Source organism: Nilaparvata lugens, chromosome X (genome assembly GCF_014356525.2).
Source record: "Nilaparvata lugens isolate BPH chromosome X, ASM1435652v1, whole genome shotgun sequence".
Taxonomy (NCBI): Eukaryota; Metazoa; Arthropoda; class Insecta; order Hemiptera; family Delphacidae; genus Nilaparvata; species Nilaparvata lugens.
In genome coordinates, this window is record NC_052518.1 from 99,368,104 (window position 1) to 99,394,409 (window position 26,306).

Below are 26,306 nucleotides of genomic sequence, written 5' to 3' on the forward strand. Positions count from 1 at the left end.
GTATTGTTGTAATTCATTCCGTTCTATTTTTTGTATGTAATTTCAGGTTGACCATACATTATAACACGTTTGAGATTTATGAGAGCTGAGCCAACAATCAATTAGTTAATATCATGATAATTTTAACTGATAAGTTAATTCTTGAAAAAATAAAGTTCACTGATATATGTATTTTTATATTTGAATTTATATGTTTCGTATAAATGGTACCTTGCCAAGCAGCCTCTTTGAGGTTCGCTTAAGTTAGCTTATTTATTTAATTCAATATTTAGCTTTTTCTATTCTATTCTATTAAAAATAGAGTAAGAAATGGATGAGTAGTATTAAAAAAATACTGTATGATTTAAGGTGAGAATAAATTAAGAATTGATAGCTATTACAAAGAAATAATTGACATACGATGAGATTGAGTTTGAAATCCAAATTTGAATAAAGATGAGCATAAATTAAGAATTGATAACTACTATAGTGAGGTCCACGTTATAATGGCAGTGGAGAAAGATAGGAGAACAACGTTGCCGATTCTCTGTCTTGTCAATCTTGTCCTTCTATAGGCAGTAGCTGATACAGGTTAATTGATCTAATTTTAACTGTTCATTCTCGTTTAGAATAATCAATTATATTTTATTTAGGAAGAAATCATATTTTTCAATAATTGCATAATGAATTTTCATAATTAAGATGAACTATTTAGTTAATTAATTATCAATTCTACATTGTTAAAAGCCGATCTGGCAACAGAGCAAAGCGAGAAAGAGATAGTGCTATCCGCTTTATTGAATGATAGCACAATGATAATCTTTTTCTAGTCAAGCCAAAAACCAGAGCTTAATTTGTGCCGGAACGCACCGGAACAAGAAGTTGCAGCTAAAAATATCAAAACTCGCGTCCACACGCATGTGAATGAGTAAATATGACCGTCCGGGGAGAAACTGTCCATTTTGAGGAACCTCCCATGTTCAGAAAGCTACTTTCTGTAATAAACAGTATTGCAGTGCCCAACTGCCCAGTGCTGAGTGTGAACGAGGCTTCTCAGCAATGAACTTAATTATGACGTCCCTTCGATCTCCCCTTTACATAAACACTGTCTGTGATCTTCTGCGCATCCGCCACCTGGAACCTCCTGTGGCAAGATACAAATCTGAACGTTACGTTAGGTCTTGGCTGGCAAGAGGACACCACTCTGCTCTCGACACAAATTCAAAAAGTCGAAGTGAGCAAACTTATAATGAAGACAGTATTGTGCTGTGGGAAATATTCTCTTAAAACTGCTATTTCCAAAAACAAACTAGGCCTAGGTCTTGAATTTTGACAGTTTTGTCAACAAGTTTTGTAATAATAATTGTAGACATAAATAAAAATATTACAGTTTATCTTTTAAGCCAGTTTTCATTCTCATTTTTCGCCCTTCTTAAGGCTCTGGCAATTTATAGTATTATCCTCTACCATTTAATTTGATCAAATCTGTATTTGTTTCACGTTTGATACTGGGTTTTAAGGCTGAATTTAGAGAATTTTTCCGGGGGTGGTCCCCGGACCCCCTTCCCCTGGAGGGTATTCCGAACCCCCTGTAGTCGGGCCAGCCAGAGTTCCGGCACCTCAAAATTTACAAATTAAGCACTGTCAAAAACTATTGTAATTTAATGATTATTTTATTTGTAAAAATATTTCTTGTATTTGGCAAAAAATTCATTATTCATTATAGACAAGCATAGCAATACCATTGCTAATAATGATAATTATTATTAGATCAAATTTAATGGGATGAATTGAGTAACAGCTGTGTACACTCAGTGGCAAAATGGAGAGACTTAGCAACGTTTTTCTCTTATCTTTCTTCACTGCCATTATAACGTGGAACTCACTATAGAAATAACAAGTAGATAAGTGCAAGTAAATGGAGACATATGTAAACATACCGTTTGAAAAGTAGACAGATGATAAGATGCTTCCGTAGATGTCACCTCATCTAGAATCTGATTGTTCTCCACTCCCGCTGGAACGTCTAGAGCCGAAGGATTCGTCAACACTTTACAACAGCTTCCGAAGTAGAATCGATCTATGCATGTGCCCAAATGAGTTCCATTGGCTTTTGCGCATGAGAAGGCAAACATACAAATACCCTTCTCTCCAGTCTGTCTGCTCAAGCATGGCAAATGTCTGATGTTCCGTCCTGAACCTGCAACCAAACAGTCGTTTTATTTTAAATAAATCCGATATACTACATCAATAATTATTCATAATATTTATTACAAGACTTGATAGAGTTGGGTTTAATGATGTTTCAGATCGTTGTATACAAATTTGAAGAAAACACTTCACTCATATGGGCTCCTTTTTAACAAATTAATAAAAACAATATAAAAATATTGTAGTAAACAAATCATATGAAAATAAGCATATTATGTTCATATTACATAGTGTAGACTCTATCAACTTGTTTATTTATTTTCTACATTTCAACTTGAAATTGACCTAAGTTAGGGTCGTAACTAGTTGTTGAACTATTTTAAAGTTTTTAAAAAATAAAGGGTAATTCAAGATTTTTATTTTGTTTTTATTATATTTGAAGAAATTTGCTATCAATATTTATCGATAATGTTTTTTCTATTACAAGACTTAGTGGAGTTTGGGTTGATGTTGTTTTAGATCGTGGTAACTTAAATAACAATATAACAACACAATCAATGTGAAAGCATAGTAGATTGATAGAAAAGCCTTTCTGAAGTTGAAAGCAAAGCCAGAATTGAGAATAGGAAAATTGGACCTTCTTTCTAATATGAATGTAAACAATAGAGGAATGGATAATGGATGGGAAATGGATAATAGGCTGCCTTTATCTCAACCTGGAGGGTGAAGTTAGGGCGCAGCCGGCCCTCTCTCCCACTTAACCCTCCTATACAAATATCTAAGCATATAATACTACTAGAACAAATTAAGTAAAAAACTATTGCATTTTCTGAATAAATCAAAACAAATAATTATAGTAATAAACAAAAAATATATTTTTAATAAGGGAGAAGAGAGAAGAAGGATCTGAGGTGAGATTGCCATAGGCCTTTCCAGTACAACACGACTAATTAAGCCTTATCTTAGAGTAGCCTACTTAATAGATCAATTTTTACCTTCTTGTTACAGTATTTTTCTTTTGATTTGACCTTCGATTCTCCCTTCATATCAATTTTTCTACCTTTGTTCATTGTTATAGTTTCTGTTTTTTCGTGTTCCCTTGTTTTCAAATAGTATATTAATCAATTCTTTCTCATATTTATTATCCATTTGGCTTTGTTAGTTACTAAGTTTCTCTTCATTTGCTTGTTCAACTATTCTGTTGACCATATTTGGAACACTTGGGCGTGTCTTCTCACGGCCAATGACAGTACAGCTCAACCTTCATTGGTCAACAGCTAACGTCCAATCGTAGAGCTTCTCACTCATAGTCTCATACACATACTTTATAACTATATACTGCTGCTTAGTGTTTAAAAGCTTTCAGTTCACTAGAATTTGAAAATGGTTTAACAACTGCAAGGCTAGTATCACAAATTATTGGTTTTGGTAATATCAAATCGCAGATGGAAATTACTGAGATATTGAAATTATTCAAATGCTAATCAATTGTTTATTATTAAACGAAAATCCAAATTAAATGCTGTAATTCACCTAGAAGACTTCTGCTACTGCAAATATTGATAACAGGGTAAACAGCTAGATGGAAATTCGATGAGCGCTACTATTCAAAAGTTATTACCCTGTTGTCAATATTTGCAGTAGGAGAAGTCTTCTAGGTGAATTACACCATTTAATTTGGATTTAATTTAATAATAATTCATATCAAATCGATTTTATCAATTTAATTTTTTGTGCTATATTGTGTATATTTTGTTTATTATTCAATTATCTATTAATTGTAATTCTGTTTTGTGTAAAACTGATTTGATTTGAAAAACGGATTCGATTTCTGCGATGAGTCTGTCGAGACCTAGCATATCAACATAAAAATCAATCAATCTCCTATTGTAACTTACTATCACTCTCCATTTCAAAGTTGAAGTAGTGAATAATTTATGTTTGTCAAAATTCGCCCTCCGGAGTTGAAGGATAATGAAAAATGAATCAGCACACGTGACTGAATAAGAGAAAGCGGACCCTAGAATGGAAACAATGAAGAGATGATGAATAATGACGAATATAGGATGACTACAACAATGATGATGATGATGATGTGTTAGATGAAGTATTTGTGTCAGATAAATTAGAGGTAGTGGGCTGTGTATTGTTTGTATCAGGGGTTCTTACCGGGCTATCAATCAATTATGTGCCACTACAATGAGAAAGTGAACTTGACAAATCTGATGCATGTAGGTCGAAGATGATATCATCTGCCGTTGTCTATTACTTTCATATTGAATCCGAATTATCAGTTCAAATAATATACAATACAGAATTCACCATTAATGAAATACAAATTCACCATGGTTATCAAAACTTGAAGTTTGAAATATTCTGACAGATATTTACATATATGTGATCTATTTACTTGCATTTTATAATAACGATATAAAGGATAAATACATTACATGAATAGCAGAAAACATTTGAAATCTTAAATAATTACGATACATTCCGACTTATTATATTTTTCAATGATATATAAATAAAACTCAGTCTCAGTCTAGCGTCTAGTCGATAAAGATGGCATAGACAATCGAAATATCAATTAAGAAAAAATGAAAAAAGTCCTAACTCCGCCTCATAAAGAACTTTTTCATTTTTTTCATTTCAAATATCCTGTTTATTATGTACGTTTTTGAGTATCTTCTCTCTATACTCTGTACAGTGATATTTAATTATAATACGTTAAAAGTTACTCCATTTAAATTAATTTTTATTGTCATTAAGCAACATTGGCAATAGACAAAGTCAAAAACTAATACTAGACATTATACAAGTCAGAAGGTTATAAGTTAATGTAATTGAAAGTATATACGGTTTACATATATAAACACAAACATAACTTCATCTAAAGTAAACCCAGAAGAATTCAAATATTCATTACTATACAAACACAGTACTAAACAAGGCCCAGTCAAAATGGTTGAAACAAGAAAGAAAAGCTTTAAGCAATCAAGGAGTCAAATATCAATAATCATAATCGGAATCCTAGAACTCTTGTATAGAATACATTGGTGTTTTCACTAAACAGTTGAAAAGTTTCATTTTAAATAATCTATCTGTAGACTCATTAATTTATTAAGCTCAGAGGTAACTTATTGTACAGTTTCAATCCTATAATATTATAGCTATTCATTGACTTTCAAAGCATTTGCAATGGTATATTCAGTCTATTCTTATTTCTTGTTGCATAAGATTTGTGCTACATAGCTTATGAATAGATGTATATAGAAACGTTGATTACTATGGTTACCAGGCTTTGCTGATAGGTTATTAATTAACCTATTAGGAGTCGAACATTTTTTTATCTCATTTGCTGTACATTACACTAAATTATACAGTACATGGATGATCAATTTTCCAATGAAACTGTTTATTTCTGAATAAAAAATATAAATGAAACTATGTATGGGGAAACATGAATTTACGTGAAAGAAGACAAAAGTTAGCTAGCAGATAAATGAGCATGATAAGAAATCTTCCAGAGCACCCAATTCAAAGATCTGTCTCTGGATTTGTCAACACCACTGAGGGTTGATAGTATACATATCGAAAAATATCACCAGTAAAAAGTTTTTTTAGCCTTTGCACAGCATAACATCCAGAAAACCTTTTTGGCAGATGACCCCCCGTCAGCAAACCCTGAAACACATCAACTGTGGATCAAGGCTTGGCAATCTGTTTCAGTGAGAAACGAAAACATAGTTGATGATTTTAGGAGAGTGAATGGTTTTGAGCTGCCTCGACAGGTGTGGGTGATTCTGAACAGATTCAGATTAGGACAGGGGAGATGCCAAAAAAACATGCATCGCTGGGGTCTATCTGTCACCCCTCTTTGTGAATGTGGTCAGGATCAAACCATGAACCACATCATTGCCAAATGTCCATTGACAAGACTTCATGGAGGGCTACAGAAGTTGCATGAAACAGATGACGAGGCCATACTCTGTCTCAAAAACTAAAAATGCATGTATGAATTGATTGATTGATTCCTCGAAAATACCTCTTTATTTTTTATTGATTTTATTCTTAATCGATTCATACAATAAGTACATCATCAAAAATGATAGGGAGAGAAAAAATAAGGTAACCTTGTGCTATTCCTCTCCCAAATTTAGATAAGGTTGCACATAGTCCGATATATGTTAAGTCTTGTAGTTTCAGTTTCTAATTATTTTCACAATGTACATTTTTAAATTCAGATGCTTCAAAACCAAACAAAGAAGAAGAATTTCACATTATTATCTCTAAAATAGGAAATATTCACATATTAATTCATTCCTTTCCATTTTTTCTGCCACTGCCTATCCATACGACATAATATATATGAATGCCAAACACTCTTGCTGTGTGTTTGTCTAGCAGATAGATATTTTTATAAATTTATAAACCAAACAAGCAATCTGTTTATTATTTTGTTAACGAAAAGATCAATTCATCCACTTTCAATTAAAAAAAAAAACTTGTCCAGTGTAATGGATGTGTTTTCTATTTACTGATTATGACTAGAGGCTATTTTATTAATTTATTATTAAACAAAAATCCAAATTGAATACTGTAAACCACCCCGAAGACTTCTGCTTTTGTAAATATTGACAACAGGGTAAACAGCTAGATGGAAATTCGATGAGCGCTACTATTCAAAAATTATTTGTCAGCCCCGGGAAGTCAAATAATTTTTGAATAGTAGCGCTCATCGAATTTCCATTTAGCTGTTTAACCGGTTGTCAATAATTGCAGTAGCAGAAGTCTTCGGGGTGATTTACATCATTTAATTGGGATTTTCGTTTAATAATAATTATTAATTCATTAGCATTAATTTGAATACATGCAATATGTCAGTAATTTCCAGCTATTTTATTCATTCACTCAGTAAGAGTGTAAAAATACTGAAGTGTAGTTTTTTGCTGTCAAACAGCTTAAAGGAGGAAGAACGCTCATCGACCTGTAAAAACGGATTACGAAGGGATTTCACAGACAGTTTCAAGACGCCGGTCAGATGTCTTGAATTCCGATAGTTGGCCAATCACCGCGCTCTATCAGTCTGCTCTGCAGTTGTCTCTCTTTAGACTGTCCGTGACATTGAGCATCAAGCCGATGATCATTGCTTACTCTCTCTCTTTCTCTCTAGACGACTCTCTTTCTCTCCAGATCACACTCTCTCTCATTCACACACAATCTACCAGTCTATCTATCTCTGATCCTCTTTGTCTCGGAATTCTGACAGAGATGCTAGGTCGACGCCACTATCATGGAAGGATGAAAATGAGGAAGAGGATTAGAAAGAAGCAAGAGTGGATTGGATGTTGAGCGAATAAGGTTGACAGGATGTCTGTGACAGACAACTCGATTTTCTACAGCAGGATGGTATTATATTGAAGAACAATAGGTGATGTATGGCTTGAAAATCGAATGAAGGTTATCATAAATACTCTGGTGGCAAGGTTTGTAGAAAAATTTTAGGGTAGAAAATAGATTCTGTAGATATCTTGCTCTGGTGGTACATGTGGATGGATTTGTGTACTCGCTCGCTTCGCTCGCCTCTTCAGTATTTTTCGGCTATTTCACGGTAGGGTCCCCTGAGTGAGCATTAATTTGCAACCCCCTTAATACTTTTGGAACTTTTCAGTCGATTCTGGCTAAAAATATTTTTTTTCGAAACATTTACAAAAGTCAAAACTAAACCATTGAGAAATTATAAATTTGAAGCATGGTTTTGGGTTACTTTCAAATGCCTCTCTAAATTTTGGATATGAATAGAATTCTAGAAATGTTGGCCTGAAAGTTCTCGTGAAAACTAGAAACGCAAAAAGATGCTGAAAATAGTGAGTCGATTCCAAGTTCCGAGTCAAGTTTCTCATTCAACTTTTTGTCTCTTCAATAAGATCTCCTATATCGACATTGAAAAGATAAAAATATAATAACACTAATTATTATTATCTGTTAAGGTGCGTACAGATATACGCGCCGCGAACATGAGCAATTCACTTTTAATCAGCTGACTATATCTGTATTTTTACAGAAACGGTAAGATACAGATATAAAAATCTTGGTATCAGCTGATTAAAAGTGAATTGCTCATGTTCGCGGCGCGTAAATCTGTATGCACCTTAAGACATACTATAGTGTGGTCCACGTTTATAATGGCAGTGGATCAACATAAAATAATAGCGGTGCCGATTCTGTGCATTAATTAATTATATTTCTACACTGTTAAAAACATAATTTGGCATCGTTGTGGACCTAGAAAAGGATAGTACCACCGGCTTTGTCGAATGATAGACAAGGATAGCAAAATCAAAGTTGAGCAAATACTGTCATTATAACGTGGACCTCACTATAGTTATAGTGACTTTGGAATTGCTATACTTGTCTATCATTCGACAAAGCCGGTGGTACTATCCTTTTCTAGGTCCACAACGATGCCAATTATGTTTTGGACAGTGTAGAAATATAATTAATTAATGCAGAGAATCGGCATCGCTATTCTCCTATCTTTATCCAGTTATTATAACGTGGACCTCACTATATTCTCAGGCATAATTTTATACAGTACTTGTATATCATTGGGACAGATTCGTCTTATTTGAGAATAGTTATTGCAATTATAACTTTCTTTTCTTTCTCCTTCTTTCTCTTTCTCATTCTCCTCCTTCTCTTCCTCTATCCATAATACTGAGTTTTATGTTTGTAAATCCAATTTATAAGTTTATATTTGATCGAGAAGAAAGTATTGTCAGATACACCTTATTCATTTCATCGTTACCAGGATGATTAGAAAAATACCTATCAAATGTATATTATACTATGTATAATATTTGGAAAATTTGAAACTAAATTAGGAAATTGAAGAAGTTTTGGGCAATAACCTGTTTTTTTCTTTTCCGATCTATGTACTATGTATTGTTTGAGCTTACCTAATAAATAAATAAATTTCATAGAAGAAATTGGTGGTATATTGCAGCTCTAGAATGTTTGCTTAGAAGTTTTACAGATTAAAGTACTTGACCTTTTTACAAAGAAATGCTGAACTTCCTGTTGGGGCAATTATTTGGTCTACCAGCTCAAAAGATGAAGCTCTCTTATTTTTATCTGTTTGGTTGGTTACGATGGGGGCTACTTGTGCTTAGTAAGAATGGCCAAATAACTAGCTATAGGAACAGTTTGAATTTGAATTACATCAGTTTTTTATTATGCATTTCCAACCTTGAATATTGAAAAGAAATTAAACACGTCTTCCACGACTCATAATTCACAAAGAAAGTTCAAAAATTCAACAGTTTGAATTTGAATTAAATCAAATTTTTATTATGCATTTCCAACCTTGAATATTGAAAAGAAATTAAGCACGTCTTTCACGACTCATAATTTACAAAGAAAGTTGGCTTTAATCAAAATTCACTTGTTTGCAATTCAAGGATGAAACATGGTCTTGGAAAAATAAATTAATCCTCCTCATTTGCTATCTCATTGAATATCTATAAATAAGTTCCTTCAGGATTCAATTTCATAATAGTCCAGACATCCTGTTATTATTATTGCAGTCCAGACAATGAATGTTTTTTTTCAGGAAATATTAAAACCTCGATAATTTGGTGACTTATGATATTGTTATCTCACTTGAAGAGAAAGAATAGGAAGAAATTATAAAGCAAGATTGAAAATACTATATCGGACCAATATCCCGCTCATAGTCTTTGAGATATCATAATTGTATGAGAATCAATGTACAGTACTTGAAACTTGAAAGGACATCGTGCATACAACATTGCTCATGCTATCAAATTTGAAATTAGGAACAAAGTAAAGAGTACTTCTTTATTCCATAGTTGAAGCTTTCCACAAAACTTTTCTGCGATTTACAAAACATTCAACCTTTTTACTCTGTGCTTTTAATAGCAGCGTTTTACTCGTCTATCGGTTTAACCTCGATAATTCTAGATCCTTTATAAATTCGTAGTGGAGGCTCGGTCCCTTGAAAAAACCTCTATAACTCGTAGTAAAGCAATGTATTTCTCTCCCTTTTATAATATAATTTGTAGTAAGATCTAGCGCTTGCTCATATTCGACCACCTGTAATTCGTAGTTTGTCACAGCGAGAAAACTCTCTATGATTCGTATTTTTTTGATTTTTTTCATAAACAACCATGGAACGGGAAGATATATTATTGGAATCTGGTGTATGAATATAATTAGGCTATATGCGTATTGCCTGCTGTGCCACTGAACATGATATAGATCCTAAGGCCTGTACTAGACCTACCTACTTCTCAGGTAGCTGTTATAATATATATTTAAATATTTTTTTCTTTTTTTTGTGTAGTTGAGAAGTTGATATTGTGGTAATTATTCATATTGAATGAAAAAGATTAAGAAATTGTCAGAAAAGCACAGATTTATTGATACTTAGAAAGACCGTTTTCGGTTATTACGCCATTGTCAATCTCTGTTTATCATAAGTATCAATAAATATGTGTCTTTTTGACAGTTTCTTAGTCTTTTTCATTCAATATATTTTAATACTGTAAATATAGGATATAGATCCTGTAAATTTAGTATATTATACTACAACAGCTACAGCTATTTTATTATGTTTCAATACCGATCCTATATTTTCAGTATTAATATATATATATATATATAATATATTATATTTTGATACGGCATCGATATCTACTATGATATGGTTATGTTGTGTTTGTCTGTACCACTGGACGTAGTATATATTTTGATAAGGTATAAGAATATTTATTATCATAGACATTGTTAACAATGCATTGATAAACGTCAAAAATAGGTACTAGGTATAATGTATAGCATCAATATCTATTATGAGGTGTATGTTGTGTTTGTCTGTACCAGTGGACCAGTATGCTGGCCTACACTAGGCCTCTTCTCTAGCTGGAGCTGTACATACAAATCATCATAACTGTTTACATTATAGTAGATTGTTATCTAATAGGGCACAGTGGAACCAGTCTCATGCAAGTGAGCCGCTGGTTTCAGATAAGTCACGGATGTCCGATCACATCTTATTTCCGAAACCAACTGTTTGGCAACACTTGATACGTAAAATGTTAGCGTCATAATATCGGGCATGTTTACGGTAGAATATGAAAACACCAGGTTCTAGGTGAAGAATAACGGATTAAACCGGTAGAAATAGAAACCCGTTGGCCCAGCAATATGGCGGCTGGCCTTCGGAATGAACCCCAGTCAGAACAGGTCAGTGTCCGATGTTCCAACCTGCATCCAACCTTTCATCTCATTCATCCGTCCACGAGTCAACCCTTAATAGTTTTCCACTTCAATGCCTAATCAAAACAATCCCACATCAAGAATCAAGTATTTTTTATTGTCACAAACAAAATTGCATTGATAAAAAGTCACTTGACATAAATAACACAATATTAATTTTTAGGAACAAGTACAGGCCACATGAAAACTTGATTTGATTACAGATGAAAATTAATGAGATATTGCAATTTTTCAAATGCTAATGGAATTCGAATAGTCTTCGGGGTGATTTACAGCATTTAATTTGGATGGTTGTCGATGGTTTGGCATTTCTCTTAATGTTTAAATGTTTATATGTTGCGCATTTACGGCGAAACGCGGTAATAGATTTTCATGAAATTTGACAGGTATGTTCCTTTTTTGATTGCGCGTCGACGTATATACAAGGTTTTTGGAAATTTTGCATTTCAAGGATAATATAAAAGGGAAAGAGGAGCCTCCTTAATACGCCAATATTGGAGTAAAAATCAGACTATAGAATTATTCATCATAAATCAGCTGACAAGTGATTACACAGATGTGTGGAGAAGCCAGTCTATTGCTGTATTTCCATAAGGTCTATAGTTTCTATCAGGTACTTGTGGATGAGAATACTGCGTGAGGTCTACTGTTCACAGAACTACTAGTAATTATTGATTTGATTACTTCATTCATGTTGATAACATTATATGCTGGCTCAGATTATAGTTCATGATGATTAACAATATTCTTCAATTGATTCAATGATACACAATTATTTTTTAAATAATTTGGTGGAGAATCAACAGGCACAGCCCAAAACTGTTCCTCTCCCGAATTTTAATATGATGCTTTCTTTAATTATGTTCACTCTAGTCTTCTGTTTTCATTGATTAAAATTAAAAACTATCAACTAAATAAGTACATCAGTACAGTTCAAGACGAAACTGATAATATTAACAATATTATGCTTTCGTTATTTTTGTTCACTCTAGTCTTTTGTTTTAACTGATAAAAATTAAAAATATCAACTGAATAAGTAAATCAGTACAGCTGAAAAGCTCATCACTGCATCAGTTCAACACAAAACTGCAGTCCTGAGAATAGATCTAATAAATGTGGACTAGAATAAAACTGTGTTTTTCTAACTATGGAGAAATTCTACATGAAAATTCCCACTCAACAAATTTAAAGAATAAGTATTCATTGGATCGATTGAATAAATCTTGGATCTAGGAACTAGTCATTAGTTCTAGCTAGAAGTTTCCGTTAAATTCTGAAGCAAATGGTATGCTCCATAAGCTGATAAGATTAAACAGCTGACTAGTATCCTAACATTTGCTTGGAAATGACTTGGTATTTAGCTTTATTTCAATCGACTGGCAAAGTGACTAGCTTTAATTCAATGGAACTGAATTTCATCTCTCACACAAATGAAAAATGCATGCAGTTCAGGGGCATATTTTTTCATTTATGCAAAGTTTGTTTATTGTTTGAGGTAGCTTATTGAAAGTCAATAAACGTAGTTTCTATTCTTCTCCATTTCATTCTATTCCATTCTATTCCATTCTATTCCATTCTATTCTATTCCATTCTATTCTATTTATAGGAATTTAACTTGTTGCTTTCCTATGTTGAAATTGATTAAATGGAACTAGATGAATGAATAAATAATTTTTATGTTGGAATGACAAAATTGAACTCTGGATAAATATTGAAATAAAATGTTACAAGTGATAAACAAACTATGCCGGTTGAGAACATCACAGGTGGCAATCATATGATTCGCCACATATTCTATTCCAATTTTTTCTATTCAATTCATTGATTGAAGACCAAACTGCAATCGACGTTTAAATGCCTAATATTTCCAAGAAAATTATTTGGATGACAGATGACAAGATAACAGGATATTTTTATGTCAAGAATTCTGGAGAGGTCCATTATTATTCATTAGTGATTCAGTCGAATCATCATCTGTCGAGTTCTATGTAAGTTATTCAGCATCCACTTTCTTATAAATGTTTGAAATTCATAAAGTTAAAAAATAAGAGGTGTGAGGAGAGAAAGGAAATGAGATAGTGAATGAGAGAGAGAGAGAGAGTGAGAGAAAGAAAGATAGAGTGAGCGTGAGAGGGACTCGATCGGGCAATCCCAAGCATTGGGTGCTTGTGACTCACACACATCTCTTGTACTCCACAGCGACCTACTTTTTATACACGATCTCAAACAACACATTCCTCAGTAACCGAAATTGAAATCTCCAGTTGGTTGGGTTGAACTCCCACCTTCCATGGCTTGCCTCTCATTAAGTACCGTTCCTGACACAATTTATTATACCCGATCACTTGTAAAGGAAAGGCTACAGTTCCCAACAATTTTCATACTTCATTCTTAACTTGGACGTATTTTTTATTTGCACGGAAATGGATTGAGCCAGAAAATGAACGTGTTCTGTAATGGCTGAGTATTCTATATCACGAGTGGCTCGATTGGATCTCATTCAGTAACTAAAAGTGGGTCGATTATTCACTTCTAAATTTGACCATTTATACAATACTATGTATTAATAACAATAACAATATCAAATCGATTCAATTTCAATTCAGTATATTCTATCAAATCAATTCATTACCCAGCATATTACATACAAAATGAGAGTTACATTACAAATGAAATATAACAATAACAATATCAAATCGATTCAATTTTAATTCAATCTATTCAATCAAATCAATTAATTTCCTAGGATGTTACATACAAAATGAGAGTTACATTACAAATTAAATATAACAATAACAATATCAAATCGATTCAATTTTAATTCAGTATATTCTATCAAATTAATCTATTTCCCAGGGTGTTACATACAAAATGAGAGTTACATTTACAAATAAGGTATATAAGGAAACCCCTACAAGACTACAGGTCTGTGTGTAGAAAGACATTACCAAATTAGTGTCTTTGCTTTGATAAATGATCATCACAGTGTTTTTCTTCCCTTAGCCATTCACCAGCTTATTCCATTTCATTCGAGGAAATACGCCACACTTTATTTTATTTCTCTTGAAGAACTTCCTCATAACAGTCTATTGTGTCGTTCTTCATCAAATTTTGTTTTAAATTCTCATACGAAGTTTACCCAGTTACGAAGCTGTAATGTGAAACTTATACATAAGACTACATACAATCATTCATAGTTGAGAATGATATTGTATATATCAATGTATAAATACATAAACAAAATATGTGCTTAAATAATCGATGCTTAAATCTGTGCTTATACATATTGAATGGAAAATACATGATATTGACAAAATTACTAATGTATTTAAACAATTATAGACACTAATTACGTTTGCTACACTATTATCAATAGTGAACTGAAAGCTTAAACATTCAGCAGTAATATATGGGTGAAGCTCTGCGATTGGCCGTTAGCTGTTGACCAATAAACGTTGAGCTCCACTGTTATTGGTCGAGACACGACACTCCCCCAAGTATTCCAAATATGGTCATCAGAACCGTTAACCAACAACCAATAAAGAGTAACTTTGTAACTGAAAAAACTGAATGGATAATACGGGAAAGAATGCAATGATACACAGTTTGAAAACCAGTTACCACATGAATATAAAATTTACAACAAAAAATAGAGGTAGAGAAATTGATTTCAAGGTAGAAGCCAAGGTAGAATTCAAAAGAAAAATAATATGAGAGTAGAAAGTAAACTACTACTCTAAGATCAGACTTAAGACAAGGAGGTGTTGAACTGGCTGAATGTTTACTGATTTTCAAATTTAATTTGTTAACATTTTTTTCTCATACTATATCCAGTTTGATGAATTGGTGATTTTAGCAATATCTCGTTTCTCTTCAAGCACTTGAATACAAAAATTACAACAAAAAAAAACAAAGGAAGAGAAATTGATTTGGAAGAAGCCAAGGTCGAATTCAAAAGAAAAATAAGAAGAAATTATAAAGTAAACTACTAATCTAAGTTCAGAGACTTAAGACAAGGTGGTGTTGAACTGGCTGAATGGGTGTTTACTGATTTTCAAATTGTACAAATTTCATATTTTACCATTTTTTTTCATACTATATAGTTTGATAAATTGGTGATTTCAGCAATATCAAATCGTTCTCATTCAATATGAATATCTTCAACATCACCTTCACAACTCAGAAATTTCCTTACACATCTTGAATATATACATTTTTGCATATTATGAAGAGTGATCTCTTGGACATGATTTAGGTTTTGCTTTGCTACAGTTGAACATAGAAATGTTTATTATATTAAAGCCGCATCATTAGTTTATCGTTAGAAAAATGCGCATTGTAAGTCAAAAAACTAAGTTCTAATATTTGATTGTCAATCAAACCACAATTCAACAGTGTTAAATTGAAGGTTTTATCTTCCATGTTGCGGGTAAAAAAACACAATTTTATTTCAGAATTTCTGTTGATCTTAAACAGAATTGAGTTATTATATTCAATGTAATCAGCTGTCAAATAAAATCAGCTATCCTCTCAGAGAGCCGAATATCTTGGTTAGTAAGGTCAAGTTTATTACCACAGGTAAATAGGTTTAAGGTCGGAAGCGACCACAATATCCTATGTAGTTCGGAAGTAATATGAGGTCGGAAGAAGACTTTACATCAATTCGTAATTTCCAAGCCAACTTTCCTTTTGGTTCATTTCCAGGAAACTTGGGAGCGCGAATTTTTTGAGCTGATGTTTTCCTTGTTTCAATGGAATCCATTACACATAATTAGAGTGGAATTAGAGCACAGTTGAACGACTACGTAAGCAATAATATTGAAACGTTTGGGTTACTCCAAACGCCCAACTCCTGGTTTGACATAGCTCCGTTTTTATTCTAAATTAAACCCTGTAAGATGGTAGTCTTAATCAATGAGGTTCAAAGTAAAAATTGGGTAAGATTCTTCATAACAGATAACAGAGTAAAAAACAAGAGTGATGTTGACTTTCAGTAGGGGGATATTCTAAAAAAAACCCCCACCAACCGACCATCAGGTGGGTTCGCCCAAGGATAGTATATAGCAGTATACTATTGCCCAATATTGTTCCAAGTTGACCAATAAGTTATTGATTGTATTAATTGTCCAATATTGTCCCAATAGTCTATATCTATTGTATATGGAATGGAATAGTTTTGGGCCAAGCCTGTTGTTCCTACCCAATCATATTATTTTATATGATTTGTAATATTGTATCCACGAATAAATGAATAAATAATCTATATACTGATCATGGGTCTCGCCATAGTACTAATACGACCACCCTTCGCATACCCTGGATCCGTCTTTGCAGAGTTTCCATGAATAAAAAAATAAATAAATATCATTACTAAAAATAAAAATCATAACTATTTTAAAAAACAAATAATAAATAGTACTTAAAAACACATTTTACTTCTTTTAAAAGTAGCAAATTTCTTCAAATTATTAATAGTAAAACAATTAAAAGCTCTATGTAGTACAGTTATCCCATCTTCAGGTGCATATCCAAAATATTTATGAAATAAGATTAACGTTATGACTCTAACAATAATAATAAATAAGACTGAGGGTGATTCCCACATAAGCTTGCCCACAATTTATCCTCTCCTCCGAAAGACGGGAATAATACGAAAAAGGAGTGATACGTACAATGTTAAGGACATTACATAACAGTTACTCGAGACGTTTTTCACAACAAACTATTAAAGCTTAGCTTAGCAATGAACTTCATATTGTAGAGTGTAAAGGATATGTATGAGTTTTGAAGGTTTACTTTTTGCAAATCTTATTTATTTCCCACACCAGCGTTTCATTTTTAAATTTCATTATCCTTGTTGTCTTCAATAGATGATCAGCTCAGTAATATTCACTGAAGATTCGGTTTTTACATTAACTTCAATGAACTTCAGATTCCATGGTCACGCGATTCTGAGATTAATGTTTTTTTAACCAGATCCACAGGCAAGGATAATGAGGTTTGATGATTAAAAATAATAGCCTTAATCATGCAACTACAGTAGTAACAAAATACAGCAATCAAAATTATTTTTTGTCGATTCCAAATTCTTGCTAATCAATATTTGTAAATAAAACTAACTTTGTACTTTACTTGTTGGTCTCTGCACCAACAAATGAATATAATATATTCTTAATTCATATTCTTTATTGATTCATTCAACAAGTACATCATCAAAAATGATAGTGAGAGAAAAGAATAAAGTAACCTTGTGCTATTCCTCTCCTAAATTTAGGTAAGGTAATATTATAATAAAATGAGTTCAATAAATAGCCTATACTCTCATATAGGCTTGAATAGGAATAAATTAGGCTCAATAAGAACAATTTCTCAACGAGACTTTTTGAGCCCAGCAGTAAAGCACGGGTGGCAGTAGAAACAAGTTACACTTTGAAACAAGTTATATTTTTCCGCACACAACAAAGGACGTAACAATCAATCCACATTTGTTTCAAGATGCAGATTTGGGAACTGTGAACGTTCCCATGTTGTTGATAGGGGTACGAAAACTTGAAAAGCGAGGACATCGCTCCTTGACATCGCTTTTGACTGTACATTTTTCCTTTCCATAGAAAAACTACAATATATGATATCTTCTTTGTCTTTAAATTTTTCCTTTACATAGAAAAACAACAATATATCATATCCTCTTTGCCTGTACATTTTTCCTTCCCATAGAAAAACTACAATATATGATAATTATCCTCTTTGCCCGTCCATTTTTCCTTCCCATAGAAAAACTACAATATATGATAATTATCCTCTTTGCCCGTCCATTTTTCCTTCCCATAGAAAAACTACAATATATGATATCCTCTTTGCCTGTCCACTTTTCTTTCTCATAGAAAAACTACAATATATCATATCCTCTTTGCCTGTACATTTTCCTTCCCATAGAAAAACTACAATATATGATATCCTCTTTGCCTTTAAATTTTTCCTTCACACAGAAAAACAACAATATATCATATCATCTTTACCCAAGACAGCTTTACTCCAAGGAGATACTATGCAGATTACACAAGAACCCAACAACATTTCGAACCAGAAACCACAGCCACAACACCAGATACAGGGATCTTCTCATCACCAATGTTGCAAGGAAGGCACTATACCAGAGACATTTCAATCATTTAGCAACAAAATTATATAATCTACTTCCTGCAAACTTTACACAGATTAATCATTCTAGGAAGTTCAAAGCAATAGTACACAATTGGTTGATGAGCAAAGGAAGACAGAACATAGAAAACATTATTTCAAACAACAACTAACCACCTAATGACTTACTAAATACTAACTTATTAATAATACGCAAATAAAACCTACTTTAGAACATGGTATGCCATAGTGGAGTGGGTCAATTTCCACACAGAAAAAACTAAACAAGTAGAGGACACATTATTAGAATTTTTTGTAACTAACTATTGTATGTAATATTGTAATTTATCTAATATTTTGTGTAATTGATGTTATAGTTTTAGTTTTTTTGGGAAATAAACATTTATTTATTTATTTATTTATATCCTCTTTGCCTGTACATGTTTTCCTTCCCATAGAAAAACTATGATATATCATAAATCATCTTTCCCTGTAAATTTTTCTTCCCATAGAAAAACTACAATATTATGATATCCTCTTTGCCTATAATATTTTCCTTTCAAATATTACCGAAAGTCAGCCAGTTGCCTCTTCTGTAACCTTTGTTTCTCGTTGTCTCCTTATTCCCTAGGGATACTGTACTACCAGCTGAAATCCTATCCAGTCTCCTCCGTACTTAATTTATTACTGATACCGCTAAATGTATGAAATTTATAGATGAATGCCAGCTAGCTAAGCCAAGTCTACACACACACACACATACGCACACACACATGACAGGTGCCCAGGTGCTGCCTGTAAGCACCGTTAAACGTCCCACACGTTCCAGTGGCACACATTCGTGTCTCGTGTGTTCCTGCCTTGCCAGACTACCCCCCTCCCACCACTACTCCTCCTCCTCCTCCTCTACCCCCCTCCTAGTGCCACCCACGGTTACCCATGCACCATCAGATTCGATCGACCTATGCTCTGATAATAACACATTCCACTGCTGTCATCTGTACATTATCACCGTTATAACTAATTAATTTGTTTTGAAATGAAATGAAACTATTTTATCAACGTATCATGGTATCATTCTACCAGGTCAATAAAGGTTCTGGATAATTTTATGTTAAAGATGTAATAGTCCAGAAATGTTCACTTTCTTGTTTATTTATTTATTGAAAAGGTAGAGTATGTGAGAACTCCAGGGAAAATCAAATTAAGGTTTTAGATAATTTTATGTTAAAGATGTAATAGTCCAGAAATGTTCTCTTTCTTGTTTAATTATATATTTAAAAGGTAGAGTATGTGAGAACTCGAGGGAAAACCCATTATTACTCTCATGACATTCTCATTTTTTTGTCTTGTGTTGATAGGAAGGAATAATTTTTTAAATTCTTTGTGAAATTCGTTGAATAATTATTAGATCTACTGTCATAGACATTATATAACTGTATTAGCCAGTATACGTGCATGAATAAAGAACTCTAATCTAATCCAAACAAACAAATTAATGTAGATTTAAATAAATTGAGCTTGAACCTGAAAAAATATCCATGAGCCTAAATAGAAATTATAAACGTAGATCAGAAAGGGCTACCTGTATTTACATGAACATTAAAAATCAATGTAACCAAATCAAGAACAGTAGAACTCCAATTATCCTAACTCTGACTATCCGAATCGCCGATTATCCGAATCACTTTCAGAAAAAAATGTGTCCAAAAAAGTAAAAGTGCGCTATAATTCTTCCCCCTGCGATGCCAGTGTTTGCGCGTTCGCTCACTATTGTCCTTCCCTTGTACATAAGTACATTTTATTTACATTTAAAACATGTGAAAATATCATGTTTCTTTCATTCAAATCAATAAAATATAGTGCAATATCAAAACGTAGCTTTTTTCTCTCCAATGGCAATTTAAAAAAAAAACACCGATTATCCGAATATTTGATTATCCGAATGGGTCCCGGTCCCCATTAATTCGGATAATTGGAGTTCTACTGTAGTTCAGAGAGTATTTTTTTATAGACATCTTTGGAGTGATCCGTGGTCTAGTGGATACAGTGCTTGCACAGCAATCTAGAGATCCCGGTTCAAACCCACTCAGAGCCAAAAGTTTTTGATCAGGTCACTCCCGTGTTATCGGATGGGCACGTTAAAATGTCGGTCCCGGCTGAAGTATGACAGTCGTAAGGCCCATTGACGGCTCAAATGATATATCCAGGCGAGGTGGAACTTCCGTCAGGAACTCCCCACCAATGAAAGCCATACGAATATTATTATTATTATAGACAGCTTTCATGGACGTTCTTTGTCAAATCAATATTGATCAACTAATAAAAAAATCGAAGAAACTGGAAGCTGGCTATCTAGATAACCAAAGAGTGCCTGGCTGAAAACATTCTCAAGGAATAGTTCTTTGAGTACGACTCTTTTTTAATTTTTTACTCAACAATTATGTTGGCCAGTTTTATCTTTGCTCAATCCACTTTATCTTTGTGATTATGAATACGTGTTGTATACCATGTTGTACACCATGATCAGTTTTATCCATGCTCTATCCTACAGCCTATTTCCTTCAAAATAATAATTATTGAACCAAATTCCAATATAAATCAATGCTTTGAACCACCCCTAAGACTTCTGCTACTGAAAATATTAACAACTAGGTGAACAGCTTAGAGAGAATTCGATGAGCGCTACTATCAAAAATTACTAGCCCAGGAATTGCACCCGGTTTCTCCCATTTTGGTAGAGAGTTAGTGGGGAGGATATTTTTAATATTCTTTCCGAAGAATGGACATTGATATGTCCAAAGCTCCGCCAATTTATGTAGATGCATAACAATATGATTATTATCTATAGTTATTATATTACAAACTGCTTTTTCATATCATATACAGTTCAATAATTATTTTCTTAGTCTATATTATGTAAATTCATCTATAATTTTGCTGTATTGTAAGCTATTGTATATAAGTGTATAAGCCAGTATATATTGTAATCTACATAAATAAAGTACTCAATCAATCAATTTTCTGAACAGGAAAATCTTCAACCAAATAATATCTTTCATTCGACCTCTCTACCCAGTAGAGATATTAAGATTCATTGTGAGATCTATCAATAAGAAATTACTATTTGTAGCAATGACATGTAATGTATTGTGAGATATTTCAATCACATATTGCTACTATTTTCATCAGTGGTAAGAAAATGATGACTTTGATAAAATTGACGATTCTTCACCTAATCTACCAAGAAAACAGCAGATAGTTTCTTGTTGTTGAGTAGCAATGAGTAAACCAAAAATATGATTAGAAACTAATCTGATCTAGAATCTGGTTACCTGGGCAACAAAAGAGTGCCTGGCTGAGAGTATTCTCAATGAATACGACCCTAAACATGTTGTAAGTCATGATCAGTTTTATCTATGCTCTGTCATGATTATAGCGTTTTTCGTACGAGCTGTATTGCCAGTTGAAATATTGAAATGTATTGTGAGATCTTTCATTCACATATTGCAATTATTTGGATCAGTGATAGCTTTGATAAAATCGACAATTCTTCACCAAATCTACAAGAAAAACAGCGGAATCCTTCATGAATACAACCTTGAACATTTGTACATTATGATCAGTTTTATCTGTGCTCTATCATATAGCGTTTCACGTACGAGCTTTATTGTCAGTTAAAATATTGAAATGCATGTGAATTCTTTCAATCACATATTGCTATTTGTATCAGTGATAAGAGGACAGTTTCGATAAAATCTATGATTCCTTACCAAATCTACCAGAAAAACAACAGATAGTTTCTTTTTGTTGAGCAGCAATGAGCAGACCATTGAACCATCATACAGGATTGTCATGTCACAGGTTTGGAAATGCTTGAAGCAGAGCTGATAAGCCGTTTTGACACGCTCTAAACATTCAAGATCCGATTGGTGTGATGTTGGGCTTTTCTAGCGTTGTCACGATTCTATTCACTTATTTGCAGTAGCAGTTGCTTGGCTAAATCACTCCAATGAGTCAAACTCATGAGGTAACTGTTTAAAGTGCAATCATCAGCAAGTGTTGACTTGGATATCTCAATATCACTTTGGTTAATGAGGTTCTACATAGAATTTGAATTACCATATCTATTCATTTATTGATTCATCTCCTTGGGTATTTATTTATTGAATTAATAAAAAACCATTGTAACTGATAGGTTGATATATTTATTGATTGATTTATGTCAGTTTTGGAGTCAAACGTTTCAAATATTTTTCAATTTATCGATTAACATGTGAAGAGAGTACAGTACTTGAGAAAGAGAACTCTATTGCCTATAAAATTGAAATTAAAATTTATTCTTCCAAAATGTACATAACATTACAATATATAACTGAAAATAGTGGAAAAATATTGTTATAAACAACCCCTGAGTTGATACAGTGTGGGGTCATTCATGTTCCATATGCATTTTTTGATCACTTGATCAGTATGGATAGAATGTTGAAAAAATATTTTTACTGAACAAAAATAGAACAGCTAAAACTAAAAAAATTAGATGAACATAACCTGAAAGGATCTCTTTAATTATGTTTTAAAGGTTAGGAAGGTAAGGATTTGTTTTTAGACAGCAATATGTTGATATTATTAGAAAGGTTTCGATAATTTTAAACAAAAATTTGTAATGTTGGTCAGTTTGGAAAACACCCGGAGAACTATTGGCGTTAAAGTCATGACAAATTTATTGGGAGTTGCTTTTATAAGGCAAGTTTACAGAATACTCTACAGATTCAAGTTTTCAAGTAACGAAGTGGTGGAAACTCTCCAAGTATCGATTTTCCTTTTTTCAGTATCGACTTCGGAAATTTTCTTGACAGGAGGGAGCTCAGGGATTTTCTTGCTCCCCTCTCAATCAGAAGAAGATCTGACTCTTAGCTCTGAGATTCTATTACAGATTTGAATTTTATAATACCTGAGAGGCGTATGTGAATGATTTTGAGAATATCAAAAAAATAAATACTGATATGCAGCCTCCTGCTCTGGGTTTGTTGCTCAGATCAAGGGATTGCAGAATTCAGATCGGAATTGCACAGAGTTCAGAGTTGCTCTGATCAAAGATTGCAGTGACAGGTATTCTAGTGTAAAACTAGAATCTGTGAAAACTTTAGATTCTGTGTAAAACTAGAGAAGGTTAACAACTGCAAGTTCCTTGGTGTCTCCATAGATCAGCATCTACGGAGAGATGTATATTTGAATAATGTAACAAAAACTATGAGGTATTTGATGATCCAGGTAACACGATTGAGGGATCTTCTTCCATATAGAGCTACCGGTATGCGACAGATGTATGATTTGGGGTTGGTGCAGGCAGTCATCCAATATGCTATTGTAGCATGGGTTGCAGCCTTTAACTATTGAGCCACTCAATAGGGCTCATAGACTAATGCTGAAAAAGGATCCATATTATCTGTCAGGGGAACTATTTGTCGCAGTAAGGGTATTGAGCATAAAAAAGGTTTACATCAAGGGATGTGTAAAAAGAATGGGTTCACATGTCTTTATCTGTAAAAAAAATGGTTTCACAATGTTGCTTCATGCACATCACACTAGGAGGATGGAGTCAGGTAGAGGAGACAAGAAGGAACCGATTTACAGGGCAGACATTTCTATTATCTGGCCCCAAGATTACTCAATAAATTACCACCAGAATTGAGAGAAAGAACCAACCAGAAACGCTTCAAGTTACAGGTTTAAAAATATCCTTTTTCAACCGAGATGAACTCGGAATTGGCATTGCTTTTGAATGATGCAGTTTAGTCTTAACCTGAATAAATTCATCTGTAGGGGTGGATGTTTGATCATCTCATCAAATCACCTTCTCACTTCCCTTCACCACGCACAAGAAAAAATCTCATGTACATCTCTACGCTCATACGTCATGTCTAAGCTCAATTTCATTAGAAAATCGATCATTCATATATTGTATGTTATTTTTACATCACAATGCGTTCTTATCGCTTGTTTTAGAACACATTGCTTGAGAATTGTTTGTATAGTGAGGTCCACGTTATAATGGCAGTGTTTGTTTAGTAATGGTATTGCTATCCTTGTCTATCATTCAACAAAGCGGATAGCGCTATCTCTTTCTCGCTTTGCTCTGTTGCCAGATCGTCTTTTAACAATGTAGGATTGATCATTATTAACAAAATATTTCATCTTAATTATGAAATTATTAAGAAATATAATTTCCTGCTCAATAAAATATAATCATTGATTATTTTAAACGAGAATGAACAGTTAATATTACATTAATGATGTTAGGAGTTTGGGAGTGAGGGGATGGAGAGGCATAGTTAACGACAGAGATGTGTGGAGGTTGATAGTTGCGGAGGCCAAGGCTCACCATGGAATGTAGCGCCATACAAGAAGTGAGTAAAATTAATTGAATTATTGTGTCTAATGTGATGTGTCATATTTTTGGTGATAATTCGTGTTGAATTTTGGCGACTTACCTCCAGATAGGACGTTAGGATTCCAGAAGGGCGAAGGTGTTACACTTGGCATACAAATGGCGGTCAGGGCAACAAGCCAAACCAGTTGGGTCGTCATGCTGAGCGTAAGTGATACGCAAAACAACTACCGCTTCTTCAGATGTTGCAGCATCTGTAAAATAATTTACAAAAATTATTATTCCATTTTAAATTAATTACATCCGTCTGGACAGCAGCGTGAAAATAAAAATGACCATCACAAAAATGTAGGGCTCAAGTAAATCAACTAAATTTGGAAAAAAAAGGTCCTGAACAACCAAACTTCTCATATTCATTTCTAGAAAGAACGGCTATAATCCTCGTCAATTATAAGGCTGGGTTTATACCAGAAGAGCGAATGTTTGTTATGAACAAAGATTAATAAAAGTCTGGATAAAGCCAGTACAATTTTTATCACTGTACTTGCAGCGTTAATTTATTATTCCTTTTTGTCGTTTATTATATGTATTTATATCAAAACCTCATCACTTCATTTGGTGGTGTCAATAGCATATAAAATATAATGACTGCCTTTATTTCTCTAAGAGAAAATAGGAAGAATATTCTTAGGTATCCTTTTCTTATACGTTTCTGTTAATAGTAATATTGATTGCTTGAACACTATATATAACAATACAACTTGAAAATTATTGAAATTACTTGAATAATATATACTGGTTTGTTCACCTCGAGAATTTTGTAGAAAAATAATTGAAGCAGAAAAGGCAGAACCAACTTGAAATACCAAAAAATATGGGAATGGACTATGCTAGTATAAGCCATACTCCAAATTCAACGAGCTGTCTCATTGGACGATGTACAACTGAAACTCTCAAACTGCTTACTTCCTATTGGTTGAGAGCTGTGGAGTTGAAATGGTGGCTAATCAACCCATTGACCAATCACAGAGCACCTTTGTTTCGGGGACGAATGGACAACTAATTCAGTCATCCTCATTGATGTAGAAGATCAATTCGATGTTATTGAACTCAGAAGTGTATTGATTGATTGAGTACTTTATTTATGTAGATTAAAATATATACAGGCTTATACAATAGCTCACAATACAGAAAAATTATAGATGAATTTACATAATATAGACTAGAATAGTATATTTCGCACCTAGAGCAGAAAATGAGATTTTTCCGGCTCGAAATCGGTTTTCAAGTCCGAGGCCGTAGGCCGAGGACTAGAAAAGATTGAGAGCCGGAAAAACATTTT

General features: G+C 33.2%; 1 protein-coding gene across 1 annotated transcript in view; it reads right to left on the reverse strand.

The window, feature by feature from the left end:
* LOC111043245 (serine proteinase stubble) overlaps window positions 1-26,306 on the reverse strand; it is a 90,964-nt gene that overhangs the window by 35,697 nt on the left and 28,961 nt on the right. The window contains exons 2-3 of the mRNA XM_039442807.1: window positions 25,068-25,218; window positions 1,920-2,179 (exon numbers count right to left, since the gene is read on the reverse strand). Of these exons, the coding sequence (XP_039298741.1) occupies window positions 1,920-2,179; window positions 25,068-25,164 (357 nt within the window). The 5' untranslated portion in view covers window positions 25,165-25,218. The remainder of the gene's footprint in view (window positions 1-1,919; window positions 2,180-25,067; window positions 25,219-26,306) is intronic.